The sequence below is a fragment of the Octodon degus genome, unplaced genomic scaffold (genome assembly GCF_000260255.1).
Source record: "Octodon degus isolate 3935 unplaced genomic scaffold, OctDeg1.0 scaffold00034, whole genome shotgun sequence".
Classification (NCBI taxonomy): Eukaryota; Metazoa; Chordata; class Mammalia; order Rodentia; family Octodontidae; genus Octodon; species Octodon degus.
In genome coordinates, this window is record NW_004524610.1 from 16557170 (window position 1) to 16580878 (window position 23709).

General features: G+C 36.3%; 1 protein-coding gene across 7 annotated transcripts in view; it reads left to right on the forward strand.

Moving 5' to 3' along the window:
- Positions 1-23709, forward strand: part of Eya4 (EYA transcriptional coactivator and phosphatase 4) — a 286279-nt gene that overhangs the window by 118220 nt on the left and 144350 nt on the right. For 6 of the 7 annotated variants that reach the window (XM_023714196.1, XM_023714198.1, XM_023714199.1 and 3 more), the window contains one exon: positions 17780-17829. The exons of the other annotated variant lie outside the window; for it this stretch is intronic. In XM_023714196.1, coding sequence (XP_023569964.1) covers positions 17780-17829 — 50 coding nt within the window. The remainder of the gene's footprint in view (positions 1-17779; positions 17830-23709) is intronic. 7 annotated transcript variants of the gene reach the window in all.

Here is a 23709-nt window from a genome sequence, read left to right on the forward strand (position 1 = left end):
GAGGAGGAGGAGGAGGAGGAGGGGAAAACCTGAACAAGAACCTCTACTGGAATTTTTGTGAGACTGACAAAACAGGGCAGGAGAAATGGCTTCAAATTAGCTAGTTTGAGTAAATTGAATAGGCTCTGAGTTAAAGGAATGCTTCTTAGGTGGCCGGACCTGGAGCAGGATGCTTGCTAGCAGGAAGAGTGTTGGCTTGTTGGCTTGTAGTATAAGAAACTGATAGAGACGATGGCTGATGGCTGACGGTACAATGTCTGTGCTTGTTAGTTTGCAAGAATGGCCCCCTTTGTGGTCTCTAGGGATTGGCCAGCCCTGGAAGGACCTTGATTGATGAATTCCAAACAGATAAATAGAAAGTCTAGGAAAACACAGTGAACAGGAAGGAAGTGCTCCTGGTTTTGACCAGGTAGCTGGCTCAGGAGCTGCAGCATTGCAAGCACATCCGAGCCATAAGACAGAAGTGCTGCACCAAGCACACTTTACAATGACCCAAATATAAGGTCAGAAGAAAGGCAGAAGTCAGGGATTCTGGTTTCCGTCTTTACTTACATGTAAAACACTGGGCAGTTCAGACATAAAGTAATGAGGAGCCTATCACTGGGAATGTTGGAGATTTTTATGGCAGCGAGTTATGTATATAGAGACAAATTAGAATGTAGGGCTTGCAACTTAATGGATGACCCTTTGGTGGCAACAACAACAACAACAACAACAACAACAACAACAAAAAGGAAATGTCTAGCCTAGATGCTTCAGGGAAGTCAGGAGACCAGGGGAATGGTCCAGAGAGGATGCATGCCTGGAGTCTGAATGATTTGGGGCAGATCATGCACTGCCCTAAACCCTCCTCCATCTGATCTCTTTCAAGTCACTCACTTGGCTGCTGAAAGTACTGTTTGTTAATCTTCACAGAACAATGAAAAACAAATAGCATATATAATTATTCCACTAGTACTGTATTAGTTACAGAGTGCTATGGATATGTTTTGCTAAATATGTACTGAGTAAATAGCTTCTTAGGTTTTGGATCTTTTATTCTCATAGAGCCACCATATTAGGTACCTGGTTAACAAAGCTAATATATAGCTTTTAGCTTATATTTAGTTTAGATTGCATATGGTCTAGACTATAAATTTGGGATCTTGTACATGTAGAAAACTTAAATTATTTTTCTCTCCCTTCTGTATGACTTTTCAGGTGCTATCAATAATATATGAATGTACTTTTAGTTTTCTGTGTTCTTTATGTTGGCTCTGTTATCTTTTTCTCTTTCTTTCTTTCTTTCTTTCTTTCTTTCTTTCTTTCTTTCTTTCTTTCTTTCTTTCTTCTTTCTTTCTTTCTTTTTTTTTTCAGAACCAGGGATTGAACTCAGGCCCTTGCACTTGCCAGAGAAGCGCTTATTCCACTGAGCCATCTCCCCAGCCCCCCGTTTTCTTTTTCTTAATTTCAAATATGTGTCATTGAAATTTTCCAGAAAGTTATCTCTTATAGTTAACTAGCTAATAATATAAAGTGCTAAGAAATGCTGCAAAAGAGCCTGGAGCAGTTCCTGAACTTTGGAGAGGAACTGTGCTTGATAGATTACTGAACAGTGTGTGGAAGAGGGTGTCTTGGCCAGCAAAGATGTAGAGGGCAGGAAGCGAGTAGAACCTACTTAGTGCTAAGAGTTATGGAGAATGAGTAACCAAGGGGACAATAAAGGGCACGTGACGGAAACTGTAGAAAGGCATTCATTTTCTTGCTTTTAAAAATGTAGCAGGATTTCCATCAAATCCAACAGATGTCATGATGGGGTGAACTTGATCTCATTTGCATATTGCTTTGCCGCGTATTGCTTTGTCAGGCATTCAGTAAATGCCACAGTAGCACCGCTAACGTGCAAGCTCCTGCCGCCTGGTGTATCAGCTGTTGGCCGTTAATAATACTTTTGCTTGTTATCAGAATGAGGAACAAGCCCTCACCTCACTGACTGTGCTTATGTCACTGACAAATGGAATCGCAAGGGTGAATACTGTGGTATTTTAATGGAAATATTTCAATATTTCCTTTAAAATATAAGGAAAACCAAGTGTTTACCATAGTAAGGGTTTGCTGACTTTAGAAACATCTAGGTCATTTGATTTGCACTATTTTAACAACTCATTTGTACCTACAGCATGTTATAATAGTTATCAGCATTGATTGATGGCAGTATAATGATTTCAAATATGGAGCAATGAGAGTTATTGTCAGCTAAAATATATTTGGTGAATGGAATCTTCTTAAAATGTGGTTCATGGTGGAAAATCTGTTATGCCACTGACCCTCTGAGGTGTGGATCCTCATGGGTGATACAAATGGGGAAAATGAATTTTGGGAAGAATGGTTTATATATTTCTGGTCATTGACTAGTTGTCAGTGCATTAGAAGCAGCACATTGCAACAATCTCTGTAAATGTAATTTTTAAAAAATCTATGTAATTTTCCTATTTAGTAATTATAGTATAGAGGATGTATGATATACTTTTTTTTTTTTTTTTTTTTTTTTTTGAACCGGGGATTGAACTCAGGCCCTTGTGCTTGCCAGGGAAGCACTTATTCCACTGAGCCATCTCCCCAGCTCCTGTATATTATACTCTAATACATATAATTTACTTTTATATTTGTAAAAATCTTGGTGCATCTGATGTGGACTGTGATGAATATTATATTTTTCAACATGCAAACATGAAGTTATTTCTACCCTTTCAGAATTGAAAGTACAAGAGACTTTTTCTCCTGTATAGTTCCAAGGTTTTTGCTGCATTTTTATTTTTGTCCTCCCTTTCTTCTCCTCAAGTTTAGGAAAGAAAATGCCAACCCACCCAGGCACTGTTAATGCATGAAGAGCTGACTTTATCCTTCCCACAGTTTTCGGCATGGTTGGTTGAGTCTCTATTATAGCAGGAATAGACATACGCTTTGCTTCAGTGAGTTCCTGTTGAGTGCCTAAGCATTTAGAAAATATTGAATGACTTATAATCCCTTCAGAAAGTAGCCATTGCAAAAGAATATTTCATTGAGCTTTAAAAAATTAACTTATATTCCAATTCTCAGGAAGAACTCACTCCTTGAAAAGATTTGGGTGCAAAGACATTATTTTTAGAAATCCTAACAATCTTAGGAACCAAAAATTGCACCTGTCCGAGTAGGATCTCTAAGCACCGGAACAGAATGGCTATATTCTATGGAATTTGATGGACTCAGGCAGCTCCGGGCATTCAGACCTAAGTGGAACTTTTGCTGCAGGTGAAAGATGTAGTTTATCGAGTTTCTCAGCAGCAGAACAGAAGCAGACAACACTAGTGGGGAGACAGCGCCGTCTTCAGTTCCTAGGGTTACAGGGGTTTCGTTCCTGCTACCCAAGGCTGAAATAGGGATATGACATCTCCCTTTTTTCAGCTCTTGAAAACAAAAAGCTTTTTAAGAAACACTTGTGCTACAAATTATTCATACTTTTACTCTTTGTCTGTAGATCACCGTATCATTTAGAGCCAAGCTGTAAAGATCAAGAAAAAAATGAAAGAAAAAATGATCTCAAAATTACATAAAGAAATTGGACTCAGTAATTCCCTTGACACCTGTAAATATTTAGGCTGAAATTTATAAAAACTATGAAATGCATTTAGTTTTTATTTTGAATTTCATGAGACACATTTCTAAAAGGATGAGAGGTGCGTGTGACTTGATATTACTTTTTCATCAATTATTTAAAAAGGAATTTAAAATGCCAGATAATAAGCTTGACCTGCATCATCCTTATTTCTTGAAATAAACTATTCATGTTTCATCTACATTTCATTAAAAACTGACATATTGTTTATCTTTTTGGTAAAATAAAAGGGCTTAGAATACATGTTATATAAAATAATATTTTGTGAACTTTTCTAATTGCGTTTATCCCTTTCTTCCAGTTTAAAAAAAAACAATAAAATGAATTAAATTAGAACAAGTAGAATAATCTTTTCATTCTGTCGATTTACACAGGTGCTTAAGAGAATAAACTTTTGTAATTGTTGTGGGGAATGATGAAAATGAAATCTTACATTCTTAGCCCTTAAAAAAAAAAAAAAGAAAACAGTGGTTAGGAATTTTAAATAATTATCATTCTTAATCTCTGTTAACTTGCAAAGAAGTATTTCTTCTTAAAATAAATACTTTGCTTTAATAGAAATTTAACATGCCATTTACTTTTTGAAAATTAAATTCAGGGATTTAACTTAGGGGTTGCACCAGTGGGCTGTGAATGTGTCACATGACACAGGTTGACTGAGTCTAGAAGGCAGTCAGGAGACGTGGCTTCACTCAGAGCACTCGGGAAAAATGCTGCGGGTAGGTGGGATCCCTCAGAAGCACTGGCGCTGTGCATGAGGTGACCTCCGGAGCCCTTCCTCTTACTATAAACACAAGGGAGGGGAAGACCTTCGGTGGGAGCCAGGAGTGTTCGCGCTCCAGGTTTCCTCCTTAACAGAAGTAACTGCCCTGCGGCTGACGCCCAAAGGTTCCGGCCAGAGCAAGGTGCTTTTAAGGCTACCTGGATGTTGGTGAGAGACCATAAACCTCTCAGAACCTTCTGTGATCCTCAGACCAGGCTTTGTTCTCCTGACTCTGCAGACTGGAATTTATTGGCTGTTGAGCTTCACACACAGGCACGCACACACAAAACTTACTTCCAGATACACATGGAATTCGGTTCAGGTATTTGGAATTTGAGGTAAGTTGTGTGCAGTTTTTGATAGAAGAATTGTCAATATTATTATGCTACATAGACAGTTATATATTTTAAATATATGTCTCAGCAGAAAATTTTTTTTTTCTGATTAACGCGAGTAGTTTAGAATTTTTACATATTTTAGCACAAGGATGATAAAAGAAATATGTTCCTAAAGGTTGGACAAGAAAATCAGCCAAAAAATAAAAATCTTTAATCTGTCCTTGCTTAAAGTTTTTAAATACAGTGTGCTTTTTTATATACCATGAAGATTCACCCACTCTAACTTCTGTGAATGATGGGAAAAGCAGGTAATGTGATAATTGATAATTACTAGATGACACATCACCACACAACTTTACCAGGTGTCTTTCAGGAATTTACCCCTAGTTTTTTGCATGCTGCACTGTTTAAAAGAACTAATGCCAGCTATTTAAGTTAATTTTTTTTTCTGGCTAACTCACTTTGAAATTTGTGCTTGTTTGAGTTTTTCATTAGGCTTGAAATGTTGTCATCTAAGTGGTAAATATTTCATATACTTAAGTATTTCATATATTTAAGGGAATGAACATTCTACTCCAGTTTTGTACCTTTATATTTTTTTTTCTGAAATAGTAAGACCAAGAAGAATTTTAACTCCTTACTAAATTATAATATTTTCATCATTTTAACCTTCATTTGAATGAATATGAGAACATACAATGAATGAAGACTAGAACATAAACCTTGATATGGAAACTTGGGAATGCTTTAGTTTATATCATTGAAGTAGGTATTTGGGCCTGTGAATCAATCAAGAGAGGTTGCTTGATTACATGAAGGGGCTGAAACACGGGTGAATTTTCACAGTGATAAGAGTTTAAAAGATATGTTTCATTCGAGACAACTAAGGGAAGGTTTTCTGTATCTATAATTTTATCCTTCTTGTGAGGAAAAAAGAAAGGCACCAGTCAGGAGAAGAAAACACCCTCCAATTTGAAGTATCTGTGAAAACTGATTTGCTGCCAGACAGTGTTGAGGGAACCTAAAGAAGATAGGGTGGATAAATTATCTCAGCCAATAAGTTTTGCTTCTTCGTTTCTAGGGTCCACGGACCATCAGTTAGCACGATCCAGTTTACTGTTTCTTTTTTTAGCTGCACTTACTGTTTTCTGAAATGCCGTGCAATGGAATGATTGCTGAAAAGGTTTATTACAATTTATGCAAAATAGATCAAAATATATCACGGTACAAAGGCATTTTTACTGCATCAAATTGAATTTTGCATTACCTGACTTTGCTTTTTGTATTCCAACTGAAAGTTCACTAAAGTACTCAAATATTACTTATCACAAAGGAATAAGAACAGCAAATACTGAAACCATATTGTACATTGTTTTATGACTTTTTGGGTGGCTAGAATAGGAGAACGAGACCAATCTTCTTATCTATACTTTGATTTTCCTCCTTCCTCCAAATTCTTTGTAAATGACTTTTTCTGGAATTCTTGAAGTTGCACAGTCTGACTCCTTGAGCTCAAAGCCACCCCCAGAGAGGGAGGTGGGTGTGCGTGTGTCCTAGGGCAGCCACGCTTTTCACTGTAGGGAAATGATGCAAACCAATTTTAAAGGTAATTCAGCTGCCAAAGAAATACAAAAGCCAGGTGACTTCAGAAGTGGGCGCTGAGGAAATCAGGATAAACTGTTCTTAGACCCAGCTTTCAGAAAGCCATTTTAATTGAGGTCAAAGAGGAAAAAATCGTAAGACTATTTCAATTATTTATTAGATTTGCTTAGAAGGAGGCCTTCAGTGCAGATAGACCTAATCTATAATTCCTTTCCTCTTTAACCCTTACATCTTCCTGCTGAGAGGGTCCGTTTCACGTTTAGAGTGCACAGAAAGCCTCCAGAGTGCAAGGGATCCATTTGTACAGAGAGACAAATGTTTAAGACCAGAGAAATTGTGAAGCCAAATGACTATATTCCACTTCCATGTAAGCAGTCAACTTTTGCATTCAAAACTTTTTCTGATAAACTATTCTGTTTTTACCTGGAGTCACACAGTTAATGAGGCTATTTCTTCTGGCCACCTAAGTGAAGTATGTGTCACGTGGAACTGTTTTTCCATAAGCCCTTCATTTGCAGGTAATTGAAATTGCTTCTTTAATTTGATAGAAAATCTCTTCAAAGGGAAACATATAATTTACATTTTGTTCTTGTGTAAATTATGCTTTACTCTGTGGTTTATGAGCTCTGCCAATGTAGAATTTCATTCTTCTATGAAGACAAGGAAAAGTGATTGATAAGCTTTTTACAGCAATAGTTATACAAGATAGATTCAATGTAACATGACTTTAAAGTAGATTTTTATATTCATAACTATAAAGTATAGTATTTCCACTATAGTATTGTGGAAAATAGATTAAAATGCTGCATCCTACCAATACATATTTTCTTATAGATTTTAATTTCACAAATAAAGAATTTAACGCCAACATCTTAGAAGTATTTTTAAATTGATATTTTAATAGATCAAAGTACAGTTTATAAAATTAAAAATATAGCCCTTATATGCTATATATTTAATTGTCAAGACTTTGTGCCAAAATAGTTATACCCAAGATAACTATCTACACATGCATACAGGTATGTGATGTTCAATTTTAAATTATCTTTGAAATTTTGTTTGCACTGTATAAATTTGTTTTTAAGATTGAAAAATGTCTCTATTTTCTTTAAGAGTTATGATTACTCCACTAGGCACAGTAGAAATTTATGTATATTCATTCTAAATCTCTTGATGTTCACACACACTTGCACACACACACCGATAAGCCAGAGGCTCTTTAATGGAAATGCTTGTGTGTGGACCCAACAGTTCTAGATGGATAAACCAAAATGTAAAGTCAGCTATTGTTTGAATTTTAAAAATTGCTTATCATCTGTACCTACCATGCCACAGCATTAGATGCCCTATCACATGTTGCTCAATGATTAATGTGTATTCTTTAAAACTCATGCTATCTAATCTGCCTGTGGCCAAATTCTTTTGAAGTTTCATGACTAAGATGAGCAGAATTTGTTAAGGGGGAGGCCTGTGTTGTCTGGGGTCCTGTTGTGCTTGGCAGGTCATGATAAATGAGGAAGTTTTTCTTAACCTTGTGGCCAAAACATTCCAGTACCTTTAAAACGGGGTATGAAAACAAAGATGCACAAGATGTTGCCTAAGACATTAGCAAGTGCTCTCTATTTATGGGATGAGGAAAAATTCTTAAGATTGTTTTTGAAAGCACTATGCCTGAGAATTCGTAAAGCTTTACATGCATGGAAAGGAGTCTAAAACTAGGAATTCTGGTCCATAAAACTTGGGATTACTGCTTCCTAGTTCAGAGTAAAGATTCACAGTGGTGTCAAAAGTTTTAATTGCAATATATTTGAGATAATTAACATTGTGCTCACTAAGTAATGGTTCTTGGTTTATAATAGAATATTTCATGTTGGTTTTTGTTGTTCACTTAAACAATTATACTACCTTTTTGTGACACACAGGACTAAGAAAACAAACACCCTGTATGCAAACAATAGCTTTATATAAAGGAAAATAAGAAAGATGCAGAATATGTTTTTAGATTTTAATTATATACATTTGTGAAGACAGCCTTTTGAAATACTTACCTATCATATTTATACATATAATTAAAGCTAGATAGCCTTGTCTTGTTACCAAACTTGAAAGCGAAGGACTTTCATTTGGGTTCTAACAGGATTTTTAAGCCATCTTATGGTTCTTTTTGTGGCATTTTAAGAACAGTGTTAACTTTACCTTGGTGGAAAATAATGAAAAATGCAACTTTAGAAAGCATTAGAAATATCTCTGAATAATTCATGCAGTGTATGCAGTATTTACAACAGGTGACAAGAACTGTGACATAGTCAAGGAGAAAAGGTGTTTTTGAACTTTAAGGATTAATGTGGCTCAGCATTTGGTTTAAAGTTTATGTACTGTGCATGAATAATTATGCTTTGTTTTCTCATGTTATTGTAACTAAGTTGCTTTTTAAACAAATTCAACCTTGCTGTGAACTCTCAGATAATTTGAAAGCTATTGAGGCAGTTGTCGTTGATGAAGAGTTATAGACTATGGGATTTTTTTCCACTTAAAACATAATTCCTCCCTAGTGTGTGATTTTATCTAACCTCCCTCCCCCAAAGCAGCATCCCAGGAGCCCCTGTACTGAGGGCCAGAAATCAAATAAGATCTTGCCCTTGACAGCACAATACACCAGGGGCAAGATAATTTCCACTCTAGGTTATTGGCATTTTTATTTATTAACCTTCTAACACTACCGTTCTTAATCCGTATGTTTATTCTGTCTACTGTTGCCAGTGCAGCTGTATCTTTGTTATGCAGAAATTAAAGAAGGATGACATCAGTTTTACTTTAGGTTGAAGACATGAAAACCTCTAGCTGTGGGTTAGAATACTTTCAATAGGTGATAGTTTGGAGAACTGGCACTTGGTAATGCCAGGGAGATGCATAGGTAAGGAATTACAAAGAAGATGGAAAAGAATTAACCCAGAAAAGAGAGGAGAGAAAATTACACATTTCCATATAAAAGATTTCAGAGATGTATGCAGTTTTGAGCTGTAAGATTTTTTTAAAGGAGATAGTTTATAAAAAAGTTGCATGCAACTTAGTAATTAGATTACTACAAGTCCAATTTCTAGGTTCTACTTTGGTTTGGCCACCATTTGATGAAAAGGTACTTTATTTTCCTTGAAAAACCAGTCCAATTCAAATGGACCTATGAGAACACAAACCCATTTTTAAAAGTTCATTGTGCCAACTTTTGCATGTAAATATTTTTGAATCTATCAAGTTTTTAAAGTTAAAGAGATAAATGAAAAGTTAAAGAAATGGGGGCTGGGGAGATAGTTCAGTAGAATAAGTGCTTGCCTGGCAAGCACAAGGGTCTGAATTCAATCCCTGGTTCCGCCTAAAATAAAACAAATAAATAAATAAATACATAAAGTTAAAGAAATGAATTATAGTGTTTACCACCCCCCCCAAAAAAAATCCAAAAGTCATATACCTCTTTTTGAGAAATGTTGAGACATTTCAGTTCTAACAGTCAAGCTTGTGTATCTCCAAGCCCTATAAGCTGGCAGCCCTGAAACCTGATGGTGATGCTGTGCACATCAAGTGTTTACCTGGAGCCCAGATGCCCCTAAGCCATCACCTCACAATGCGCCTCTTCCTTGAAGTCTAGAGTAGCGTTAACTTGTAAATATTATATTTAGGGTATAAGCATAAGTAGTCACTAATTGCTGTAAGAAACTAAATATTGTAATAATTTTTACAAAAGGATATATTGTAAATGGTAGTTTACTGAAACTTCTAAGTACAATTATCTGCACCTCATTTTTAAATTAATTCATACACATACCTTTACAGTTTCTTATGTTATGCATACATTCTGAAATAGGGTAGAGGAGACTATATTTTGGTTAATATATATATGTTAATATATTTTTAATGCTGCTAATAGAGACCATGATGATCTGGTACATCAAAATGTATCACTCAGTTATCAATTTTTTTAAAATTAATATGACACAAAGGATCATTCAATAGAGAGGTACTAAAGGAAAACATAATTTCAATCCCTAAAATAAACCTGGGATACTTACAAGAAAATAATTTAAAGTGTCATTATTTTATTCTGAATAAAGGAGTTAGAAAATACAAAAATGTGACCTAACCACTTGTACTTCAACTTATAAATGAGAACCTTGTATTTGTATTTCATTTTACTAATGAGAAAGTGAAAATAACTGAAGTGAGGTGTCCCTTTGCTCAGGCAACTATTCAATGTTTTCATTAAAGTTACCCATGAAATGATTTTTATGAAGTACACATATATTTTATATAAAAGTGTGACCCCATAATATTCTTGTAATTATCATTTCTTCAATCACAGGAGCATTGTCTTCATACTTGAAATACAAAGCTGACAGGAATAAATTGCTGGCAGCCATCTCTGTGTGTGCCACTTTCTGTAGTTCCAGATTTTGTCCCGCAATAATCTTACTAAGGTATATGAGATCTGACAAAACAATTTGTATTTGAAGACAAGACTTCATTTTTGAATCTGTGCATTGGGCCCTGTTTTCCTTGAGTGATAACATCCAACTCTAGCTTACATTACATTTCCTACTCAGTTCAATGCGGATATATTGCTTTACCTTTTATGCATAAAATATATAATAAATCATTTTTTACAGCAAAGAACTTGTTTCTAAAGTTTTTTGTCTTGCACACTTAGCTGCAGAAGTGATTTGCCATCGCTGAAAGGTGCATTTTAAGCTTAATCATTCAACTTCATTTGAAAACCAAAGTTTCTAAAGAAGTCTTGAAAACATTTTTTCCATTATTCCATCTTTTACATTTCTTATTATTGCTAATGTTTCAGGAATTATAAACAAGATTAAGTACAAAATAATTGAGATAATTGATTCCAGCTTGTTTTAGAAAATGGTAAATGAAATAAAAGAAAGTCCTTTGTGAGCTTTTGCATGAGTTAGTTCTGTCTTTCCTTCTATCTTGTACCCTGAGCAACTACTTTAAAGATAGCAACTATAATGTATTGACTATTGTTGCTCTCCTATCATTTCTATTATTTTGTTATTAAATTTTGTTTTATCTTATTCCATTAAAAAAAAAGTTCATGACCTCCCCAAAGGACTTAATGATGATAAAATGTAAAAAATGTTAAATTTGGTTGTTATGCTTGTCTAATTATCCTAATACAAAATGTTCTAGAATTTATGATATTTTATATATTTCCCTGACATTCAAACCATTCATAACTCACTATTCTAAAGCCTACATTTCTCTCTAGCTTATTTAAAAGTTGTATTCCCTATTTTTAATCTAGGTATGGCCTAGAAGTACTTGAAAATGACTATTATTGGGAAATACGAAGTATAACTTTAGGAAATACCATCTATCAAAGACAGCGTCACTGACCAGGCTTTTCTACTCCAGTTTCCTGCTTCACTATCTTCCCAGTTCCTGCTGACACTGCACTTTTGTTCACCAGTTTGCATATTTTCTGTCTCTTCCCCTGGAATTCAGGATCCACACAGGCAGGTTTTTGTTAGTCCAGGTCATGACTGTTCAGTAGAATAATGCCAAACATGAGTGTATTTTAAATTTTCTAGTAGCCACATGGTAAATATAATGCCTCCTGGAAATAGTGTATCATGCTGTTTTGGACAGGAAAAAGCAAAACAAGACAAGACAAGACAAAAGCATAACTTGTTTTTCAAAGTATACTTTTCTCTTGCAGCTATTTTGGGGGGGTGGCGGCAGTAGATATCAGAGGTATCTGGATAATTTTTTCAAAACTCCTTTCATTTCACCAACCTCAAATCTACATGTTACTATGCTTACTTAAAAACTAGGTACTTCAGGAGTCAGTTTAACAGATGTGTTTAATGGCTGATGTATAATAAGAAATAACTAGTAGATTCTTCTTTCAAAATTGTTCCATAAACTCTCATCTCAATTCTTAATTTTAAAATAGGGTTCAAGGTTTTAGTTGTAAAAGACAAGACATTCTTAGGCTCCTCTCTATAAAATAATGCTCAGAAATGATAATAAAGTATTGTATTCTTAAAACTATTCTAGTAGAGTAGATTTCATGCATGTGTGTCATGTGCACACACAAGTAGAGGGAGGGAAAAGACTTGGAGATGACAGATGTGTTCATAGCACAGCGTGATGATGGCTTTATAGGTGTGTACTCTAGATTCATCCATGTATGTACATATTTTGTGTATTTCAACAATCTCTCAAGAGAAAGGAAGAACAACTTCATAAAAGCAACTGGCAAATCTAGCCCAGGGATGAAAGAGTTGGTATGTAGTCAATTCGCAGTCCAATTCTAGCCATGCCAATGGCACCAGTGGACATGGATATGTTTTATAATATCTTTGAAGTTCCGTTTCTCACTGATAAAATAAGATTTTTATCTCTCATAACTATCATATAGATAGATGGAGAGAGAGAGACAGAGAGAGTTAGAGAGACAGAGAGACAGATGAAAGAGAATAATAGTTAAATAAATGATAATAATTATTATGAAATTACAGAAATTCAATTATTTTTAGAAATTTTTCTTTTCTATTAGTACATGTTTGCAGTAGATGTACCTTTCAATCATCTTGGGGAGATAGTACATGTACACAATACAGCTTGTTGCTTTTTCATTTTTTCTTCTTTTTTTGCGGAACTGGGGATTGAATTCAGGCCCTTGCACTTGCCAGGCAAGCGCTTATTCTACTGAGCCATCTCCTAAGCCCCCAGCTTGCTACTTTTTCAACCCCCTTTCCCTTCTCTCCCACCTCCTCCTCTAAATTTCTTTTCATTCTTGTTGTCATTATTAGTCTTAGCTCATGTTTATAACATGTATGTTTCCAGTTATTAAGGTCATTGGGTTCCTGTGCATGGTATACCTTTATTTATTTTTACTCTCCCTCTCCTCTCCCTCTCCCTTTCACCTTGGTCTCCTGGACCCCTTCCCATTTGCAAGAGATCTAAGAATGGTTTGTTAGTTACTAGTTTTCATTTATATGTATATGAGTTTCAAATTCTGATATTTCTAACTAGCCCTTATTGATCTGACTTTGTAATTTGCTGCATAACTTGCATGCAGATTAATTTATTTTGGTTTACAGCATGATCATATGAGATCTGGGGAGAAAATAATATCTACCTAAGCATTATGTCAAGCATATAAAAATGCTCAGCGATCTTAGTTGTTACTTATTTGTGGAAAAATTTAGAGGTTTTATGTATTTGGTATAGGATCTACAGGGTCTCACTATGTAGCTCTGACTCGTAGTGATCTTCCTGTTTTCAGCCTCCCAAGCACTGGGATTATAGGCATATGCCACCATGCCCAGTCTCAATCACTGTCTCAAAGCACATTGGGGACAGGGCCGGCACAGTATGGCGGGGGAGCTAACCCTGACCACTGCACTCTGCCTAAGCAGGCGCTTTAGTCCGCTGAGCTATCTGGCTGGCCCTAAGAAGTTAGTATTTTTTTTTTCAGAACCAGGGATTGAACTCAGGCCCTCACGCTTGCCAGGCAAGTGCTTATTCTACTGAGCTATCTCCCCGACCCCAAAATTCAGTATTTTGATATTTGTTTATTCATCGAATGCTTAAAAATTTTCAGCATGCTTTCTTTCGACAAATGGTTTTACAATTTCTATGAAAAGAGGTAAAAATAGGTTACCTACATTTTATGACAGCTGACTTGAATGCATCTGGCATGATTCATCTTTCCCTTTTGGAGGGGCATATTTACCCACTGTCCTATGTATTATATGAAAAATAGGATGGATTTAAATTTTGGGCATGAAGTTCTGCCTCATTCCTTGGTCTGCTTGTTGCTACTTTATTAAAACCAATTGCAAAGCAAATTTGCATTTCCCTGAACACAGAGGCTCCACGTACTCCGAGGGAGATACTTTTCTTTCATAGCAGCTATGGCCCAGCCCTTGCTATTTAACGCAGCATCATTAACCCCTCAAATGGAAGACAGGGTTCCAGCTAGTGAAAGCTGTTCTTTTGATTTCTCACTACATGATCAAGAAAACACTATATGCATGTAAGTCTCTGGCTTATCTACCTTCTCTCCACTAAATCAGAAAGAAGAGTTTGGGGACGAAAGGTGTAGCTCAGTGGCAGAGTACCTGCAGAGCGTGTAATAGTCGCCAGCACCACAAAAATGAACACAGGGACTTGAAGCAATCTGAAGGTGTTATAAATAATGTTCTTTTTGTTTTTGATATATCTAAAATTTCTTTTCAAGGACAAATGACATGATCAGGTCATATTTCACTTAATAGCTCAATTATTTACAATAGTTTGGTAATTTCATTAAAAAAAGTTTGTCAGAAATATCCTCTTGTGGAGGCCAGAGAGATGGATCAGTGAAATAAGTGTTTGCCTGGCAAGCACAGGTCCTGAATTCAATCCCTGGTACCACCAAAACAAACAAACAAACAAATAAACAAAGACATATCCTCTTGTTTCTCTCCATGGTTTGTGTCCGTGTAATACTGGGACTGAACCCAAGTCCTGGGCAGTGAGCTACATCCTGAAGCAGGTTTTTTATTTGTCTTTGATGAAGTCTTCTATAGTCACTACTTGCCTGGGCTGGGTTTAAATTGGTGACTTAGCTACCTCCACTTCAAGAGTGCGGGGGCGAGTGGGGGCACCAGCACACGCACCTCCATGGTTCCTGTCTTGGTTCAGATCTTCTCATCTGTTAGCGGTAGGTTGAGTGATATTCTTAGCAAACCAGAATTTGAGGAGCATCCTCTCAGGGCTGAGAATGTAGCAAAGTAAGTATGTGCAAGGTCGGTACTGCCTCTGTGTTCCTGCCTTCTTGCACAATGCTCTTACCTGTCTTTTGACCTTCTTCTTGTCCTTTGTCTCCACTATCTTCTAAGCCATCTCTATTCAAAATATCTCTGTAAACCTCTTCAGTAATCAACGTTGCCTAAAGGCTAGTTCCAAATTCTTTACGCAATATAAGGGCTGAACATTGGGTTCTTTTGTCCGACCCATGACAGGACTGCCTGGTTGGTCTATACTGAGTCTTTGAGGTCTATATCTTTAAGACTCAGTTCTGAAGCCACTCCTTTTGTTTTAGTTGCCAAAACCTTCCCTCTGGTAGTCACAGGATCCTGAATATTACCCTTTCCTCATTTGACTGTAAGAAGATGAGAGAAACTTGTGCTAACATCCTCTGTGGATTCATGCATCACTTCAACAATATCTAAATGGGTGTACGATCCCTTCTTCCTGTGAGTGGTTATGAGCCCAACCTCTGTATTAAGTGGTAAGTAATTCAGTAGGTTTGCTCTCTGCATTGCAGTCATGTCTTTGAAGCAATTTTAAAATAATCAGGAGTTTCTAGTAAGATATTTGGAGGATAATGCTTGGGAAAGCAATGAGTATTCTGAAACTATTTTGTGTTTAGTTGTAGGAAAAGCTTACTGGCTCTGAGTCCTGATTGAGTGTATTCGTGCCCTTCCTGTGTAGTATCATGGACTTTCTTCATCGCGATGTTAAACCATCATTATCTTTGGGAAAATGGCACTCATTTTATGGTGACTTCTGTGTATTCATTGGGCATTTCCTATAGTTTTCAGTGAGAGGTCATGGGACAGAACTAATGGGAAAAAAGGCTTCTCTTTTCTGACATCCTTCCCACTTAGTTTAGTTTGCTTGGACAAATTTTAATGGACAAGAGTTGTATAGATTTTACAGTAAACTCTTTGACGATATTTTAAGAAAACTATTCCTTTTTAAAATTTTATTTTTTTCCTTATTTTATTTCTTTTTATTTTTTCCTTTATCACTATTCAGGATTGAACTCAGGACTTTCACAATTCGGTATATTCACATCCTTTTTAATTTTGAGGCAGGGTTTTGCCAATTCACTAAGTTATCCAAGCTTGGCTTGGACTTGTGCTCCTCTTGTCTCAGCTTCTCAGAAAACTGGGATTACAGGTATGAGTCACATGTGGTAACATCTTCCTCCCTCCTCTGCTGTTCCCTCACCCTCCCTCATTCTCCTTCCTTTCTTCCTCTTTCTCCTCTTCCTTCTTTCTTTAGTAATAGCTCTTGATGACATTTCTGCACTCTTCCATCTCGCGATGCTGAACTCCATGAGAAGGGCCTGGAGGCTAGCGCGTAGGACAAATGGCAGTGTCTTTGCAAGTCACTTTTTGTTTTCATAGAGCATCAATGTATACACAGGAAGCAAAGGAGAGAACAAATCCCATCAAGCAAATAATTGATTTCCCACATGACACTGTCTAGGGTTGCAATGACAAAGAAAGTATACTGATTGTTCAAAGCGTAGAGTTTTGTGTTTGGTTTCAAACCATTCTTCTGAGTCACAGAACGAAAGAACTACTTTGTGAGGTAGAAACATAATGCTATATCTCTAAAATTCAAAGCTAGCTTTTCAGCATTGCCATTCACTTTGTCCTTTGCATCACACAGTGTGGCCATGGTGTACTACCAGTAGACTTTTCTTTTCACTTCTAAGCTGCATATGAGAAGTTAAAACATCCTTTACTCTGTAGGTTGCATAGATAGTCCATGTCAGTATAGACAGTTAGAATATTAGGCAGTAGGTTTATGAATGTATACTGTGAACTTGTCATTTTTAACTAAAGAAGTTTTAAGATTAACACTATTATGCATATAGAGTTAACTTTAAGAACATAATAATTAGATGAAACTATCTGCACTTGACGTTAACTTATGAAAGATGGTGCGTATGTGCTTTACCTTAGAGAATGAGCCCCATACTTCTGTACAGAAATGCATAGAATATGCTACAGGCAAGAATTATTCTCATTATTTTTTTAAGGGTTAAAACCCTCAAAATTGAAAGACAGCCTGTGAAATGTGCTGCAAATATATTGGGGAAGTCTCTGAGAAATATCTACACTTAAATGATATGTTGAAACATGTAAGACAAATAATCCTTGGGCTAAAACCATGAAAATTAATGCATGAATGCGTCAGCTAACACTGTGCTTATTCTCAGAAACATTTGTGTGTGTGTGTGTGTGTGTGTGTGTGTGTGTGTGTGTGTGTGTGTGCATTTATAGGAGACAGAAGCAGTATCATTGGGGAAAAAAGTTTTCTTAGAGGATTGAGAACAGTATGACTTTCTAGTTCCAAATTGGGAAACTTAGTTCTTTGGTTTCTTTGTTTTTAGCCCAGCTGGTCTCCAGCTATTTTAGCTGAACATTTTACATACTAGCAGAGAGCAAGGGAGTATATTTGGCAGCTGTTCATGGGATAATAATGCAATAGGCAGTTTAGTACTGCACGCTGTTGCTATAAAATATGAGGAATATTTTATGGAGGTCGTGGTGAGCCGGGCCGTGTCTGCTTTAGCAAGTGTGAGGCCTGAGAGAGGCCGCTGAACTTCATACGAGAATGTAATGGGAACTGTTTTTTTTTCAGGTAAAGAAAACGTGCACAGAATCCGATGTTTCGGAACCTCAGAATTCCAGGTACAGTAAAATAAAAATCAGACTTCACTAAGAAAAAAATAAAGGCGATTTTGAAAGTTTATAGCATAATATACTGTGCATCAGATACAATTGTCAATTGCAACACTGAGTGTCTTAAAGAATTTTTGTGTATGGAAATTGTGCATTACATTGACTAAGGTACCACTAATTATAACATCAATAAAGAAGATGTGATCAAAGTTAGTTTTTTTAAAAAATGCTAATAGAAATATTTCTAGAAATACTAGGAATATGCTCCCTTAGATGTTATTTCATTTATTTATTTATTGTATTTAGTACAGTGTCTATAGGTTTTGCAGAGTCCCACTACACAGATCAGACTCGTAGTGATCCTCTTGTTTTTCAGCCTCCCAAGCGCTGGGATTATAGACGTGAGTCACCACACCCAATCTCAGTCGCCTTCTCAGAGTACCCTGGAGGTGGAGCTGGCACAGCAGGCCAAGGATTGATCCCCTGGGTCCTGCATCTGCCTAAACAGGCACTTTAATCCACTGAGCTATCCGGCTGGCCCTGTTATTTTGAATTAACCTTACTTTTTTATCCCATTCTGTTCTTATGATACACTTAGATTTGAAATTACGCTCAGAACTGAATAACTGGCAAATCTGTTTACAAAATCAGAAAACAACCCTTAAAAAGACTCTTCTAATGGAATACTGTTAGAGTTTGAGAGTGGTATCAAATTATTAAACTCAGCATTAACTTGGCATTGTCTTTTTGGTTACTGGGAGCTGGCAGAAATGATGACTTGCCTTTGGCAGGCCACTCCATAGAGGAATAGAGCAGCATTTTGTTGTTTGTGGTTAGACTGGGTTCACAATGGACTTTTAGGCTTGTATATTTTCATTGCATCTCTCTCAAAACCCAGGCCTCAATTTTAAATGGAGAACAAAAGTATTATAAGTACCATGACAATAATAAGCATATGTCCTTAGTAGGATATTAATGATGTGACTTACCTTATTACACTAAGGAATCTGAGTTCATTGTGAGATGGGAACTGGTGTCTTGTGCCACTCAGTGCAGCATATAGTGTTGGTAAGGGTTTTCTTGGTACAATAAAACAATACAAATCTGAGTAAAATGCTCATGGCAGCTATATTTTTCTGTCATAGAGCAAGTATATATTATGTGCTAGTATGCTATACTTGTCGCTGATTCTTCTAGATATGGCAGCAATTGTATACATGTAATCCATCCCTTTGCCTCATTAATAGCATGCAGTATAAGATAGGATTATTTGATCCTTATTCCTTCTAATTAGCTATCAAAATAGAAACAAATAATTTTCATCTTCTTGGGGCATTAGGAATTGGATTTGGCGTTAATTAGTTTCGTGCAAAGCAGAGAGACGTAAGATGTGCAGACAGAAAGAGCGCTGGGACTCCGTGCTGTGTGAGGCGACCACCCAGTCATTCTGCTGAGCTATAGGAGCCGGGGGCCTGGGCCTTGCTCTGCACGGACTGGGGGAGTTAAGGGGGCGGCTCAGTCATTTTTGTAAGCAGTATATCTTGAAAATAGAGGGTCAAGTGAAACACAGGACAGTAAGATCACTTGTACTATTAGTATTTCAGAGCAGTTTTTAATGCATGACAGTACTCAGGAGTTTTTGATACTTAATCTTACATAAGTTTTAAGCTTGGTAGAAAACTCTCAAACTGGCTCAGTGTTCACAGGTGGCATCAAGTTAGGAGAAACTTGAAAAGTTCAGAGCTCAGTGAAGTTATAAAACTAGATTATTCTTTCCTGTATAGAAAAATTCCATCCTGTGTGACTTTAGCTTTTACTTTAATCTGTAAAGTTTATTTTCTGTTTCTTTCTCAAATATTCTACATTTAAAGTAACCACAAAAACAACAAGGTTGTAGTTTACATTTTTAACACAATTTCTGAGTAAATTGTTTTAATTTTAAAGAGAGGAGAAAAATAAAAAGAGCAACAAAAGAGTTTCAGAACAGACCAGTATGATAGTAACAATAATTAATGCATTGGATATTGTCATCATCATATTAGCTACAGTATAAGATACAGGAGTGAGTTTAAAACTGTAGTTTCAGAGCGGAGCAGGTAGTTCAGTACTAGAGCACTTGGCAAGCATGTGGGAGGCCCTGGGCTCCATCCCTACGCATAGCACCAAAAACAAAAACAAAAGTAGAAGAACTAAAAAGTATTTTACTTTAAAAATAAATAATGATTATTTTAAATGACCTTAAAAGTTATTCTATTATTTAAAAACATTATCTCTGTAAGTTGAATAGCACTTCAGTTCCATAAACTATTAGCAGATATTTAATGTTAGCTACTCCTTGGCTTTTTCTTTCTTTCTTTTTTTTCTTTTTTTTTTTTTTTGGTGGAACCGAGTATTGAACTCAGGACCTTGCACTTGCCAGGAAAGTGCTTATTCCACTGAGCCATCTCCCCAGACCCCTAGCTACTCCATAAAGTCACTTCTTATGTAATATAAATGGGTAAATTTAGGCAAATGACCTTCTTGGAATGGTAGAGCTTTTTTTGCCATCAAAACCAAGTAAACTAAATAAGCAATCCCTATCAAAAGCCCAGATGGGAAAACCTGAGAGTTTCCTAGGTAACTTACCATTTCAGGACGCCCAGACATTTTGGTGGTGGGTGTTTTTTTTCCGATTCTTGGTGACACAGCTCAACTCTACACTCTAATCAGTGTTAGTAACATCAAGGCGTGACGGTTCTGGGGTTCTGAATTTATTCACTGACCCTAAATCAGCACAGAAGCAGTGATGACACTCGATCATGGAATGATGGAACAGTAAGAAAAGAGCACTTTATATAAAAGGATATGATCATTACTAAATACTTAAGGAATCAAGAAATGCTTAAAATAACATTTATTATTTACACTCACTGAGATTCTGATTTATAACCCTAAACAGTGACTTAGTAATCCATGCCTAGGTCCATTCTGGTTTGCCCATTATGAATCGTAATATGTATCTCTTTATCCCTTCTCAGTCCACCTAAGCATGTGTGTGTGTGTGTATCTCTGTGTGTGTGTGTGTGTGTGCATGTGTAAGAGAGAGAGAGAGAGAGAGAGAGAGAGACAGTTGGATTTTAGAGTCTAAAGCCTGGAGCTTTGTAATTGTATCTAAACAAACCTTCAGTAAATAATTGAACTCAGAATGAAATGTAGCATATTAGCCTAAAATGCAGGCTGGAGATCCACTGCCTTAAAAAGTGCTGCCTCACTTGAGTTTAGAGCTAAGGTCCTGCGTTCACTTAGCCAGCTTTGTGCTGTGTTAGTTTTGGATTTGTAATGATTCGAATAAATGCAGATCAGAAAGTGTTTTTATAGTAGGGAAGTAATGAAACTGGGTGTGGAGGCTTTGTCAGGAGAATTCTTGGAGTGACAGATGTGTATCAGCAAATTCTTTGTCTTGCTTGGCCCTAATTCCTTTTGGAAAGAAATGCTTGGACTGCAGATGTAACGAGATGATTCGGGAAAAGAGAATTTACAAACTCATGCAGTATGAGCAAGGCAAGCCTGTACACACACACACACACACACACACACACACACACACACACACACACTAAAAGCTAGACATCAGGAACATTATTTGCTCTGCTTCCTAAAGCTATTAAATTTGATATAATGTGGAATGGAATAAAATACACTTCACATAAAATTTTACATTCTTTGAATATTTTCTTTTTTTTCTTTCTTCCTTCTGTGTAGGTGCCCATATCTGGAGCATATTCTTCTCTCTGTTCTTAAAAATAATGTGAACCATAAAATAAGTTATTTAAAATAGTAAAGTTTATATTTGTCTCATGTTTCACTTCTCCTCCAAGTAAGTCAACTACTACATAAACCATCTTAAAAAGTAAATGAAAACTTTATTTTTAAGTTGATTTTTTTCTGTATTCATGGCAAATTTATCAGTATAGTTATGCTTTATTTAGGTCACTTTAAAGGAACATGGTTCTTATTAAATATAATAGGTAGCTGCTGGGTATTTTTAACTCGATGTTTTCCTGAATGTCACATTTAAAAAAATTCTTCTAATTCAAGTCTTTTTGATGTGTGATAAGAGAGGAAATAATTGAGCTCATTCTTCAATGGATCCTTTCTAAATATTTTAGAATTCCTCTCTGGTAAAGTGGTCTGTGTTATTCCCAAGGGATTCTTTGTTTCATTGTGATCTTTTATGCAGTTTCTCGTTGCCTTTTCTCTTTTGGGCTTCCTTTTTTGAGCAGGGTCTCCAAGAAGACAACGGAGATATAGAATGGAAATGCAACTCAATTCAGGCATTTTTATTTTACACTTGTTCTGTGAACTAAAGAGTGAATAGAAATATAAACGTTGGTGAAATTGGGCTGTGAGGCAGCTTCCAGTGATTACACCAGCTCTTTCCCTTCGGTGGCTCTGTTTCATCCCGCCCACAGTACCGCCTGCAGAACACAGGGATGGGATTGCAGGGGGACTAGTAAAACAGAGGAAGCACTAGTGACGCAGAAGAACCAAGATGATGGTTTTTCATTATGGTGAGGAGAAAGAGAGTCCATGGGCAACGGTGAGGGTCGATCTTCTCACTTCATAAGTCAAACACGTTGCATTTTCTGCGAATGGATCATTGAACGGATAATTAACTGAAATCAGTTAAGGTCTCAGCCTGTATCTCCTTGCCTAAATCTTTATTGACTTTATCCAGAGAAAGGCAAAATGATCGTCCAACTTTAAAAAAGCATTGGAATTCATTTTTGTTTAATAGCTAGTGTTTAAGCAAGCCCCAGGAAGTTTATCGATTCAAGGTGTAGCTAGAAAAGCTTTAAAAATGCAGTGAATTCATCATTTTAAATAGTTACGATTTAACAGTGTTACAGTTAAGGCATTAAATGGTACATATTTATTTGCTAGGATAATAATTTTTGCAGTGCCTCCAGAAGACTGAAGTGTTTATCTGCATATAATTGCCTGTCTAAAAATTAAATGCTATATTGTTTTCCCTGCAGGGAAAGTTGAAGGACCTTTCATGAAAACATGCATAGTTCATTACTGTGCCAAATCAGAGGTTCATCTAGTCCAATATTCTGTCTTCAAAGGTCGTTACTGCCAGGTTACATTTCCTCCAGCTAGAGAATTTTGGAATGTAGTTCCAATGAGCTTGAATTCTCTCAGTAACACAATGTAGCTGTGTAGTTCATGTAATTATGCAACATTTCTTGGAGTCAGCTATATGATTAGCATATGCTATGTTTTTGACTATGAACCCAGAATATTACTAATCACATGTAAAGCAATAATCAACTCCTCATTATTGAAGATGACCTCTTTTGGGTTATGAGATACACATCTCCTGAAAGAGACAAGTGACGGACAGATGGATATTCTGAGGGGGTGGTTTAATTCTCTTGTGATTTAGCAAAACTGAGTTATGTGCTAGCTTAATCCTTTTCTTCCAATTTGCAGTGTTTTGTCTTATTTTGCAGTTGGACCTCGTTTGGGCTTCTCTCCATTCTCTTTATCATTTTTCTCAAGCCACTGGAGATTTTCTGAATTCTTTTTGGCTTTTCTCCCATGTGTTGATAGATTGCTACAGGTGTGGATTCAGCTGGAGTTGTGAATGAGGGTGATGTGTTGTGTTTTGCAGTTAACTGCACTAAGTTGGTAGCACTATCTTAACCCTTTTGGCCACAGTGGTATACTGAGCAGATTTCTTCAGATAATTGATACCTGTGCTAAATCCATGGTATTAGTGCTTCAAAATTTAAATGTCTTGAGACCTAAATTGTATTTAAATGTGTGATCGCATATATATTCCATCAGTCCTTGTTTTGTATCTTATGGTAAACTCCTGGCAATTTATTTTTACTGGGGAAATTT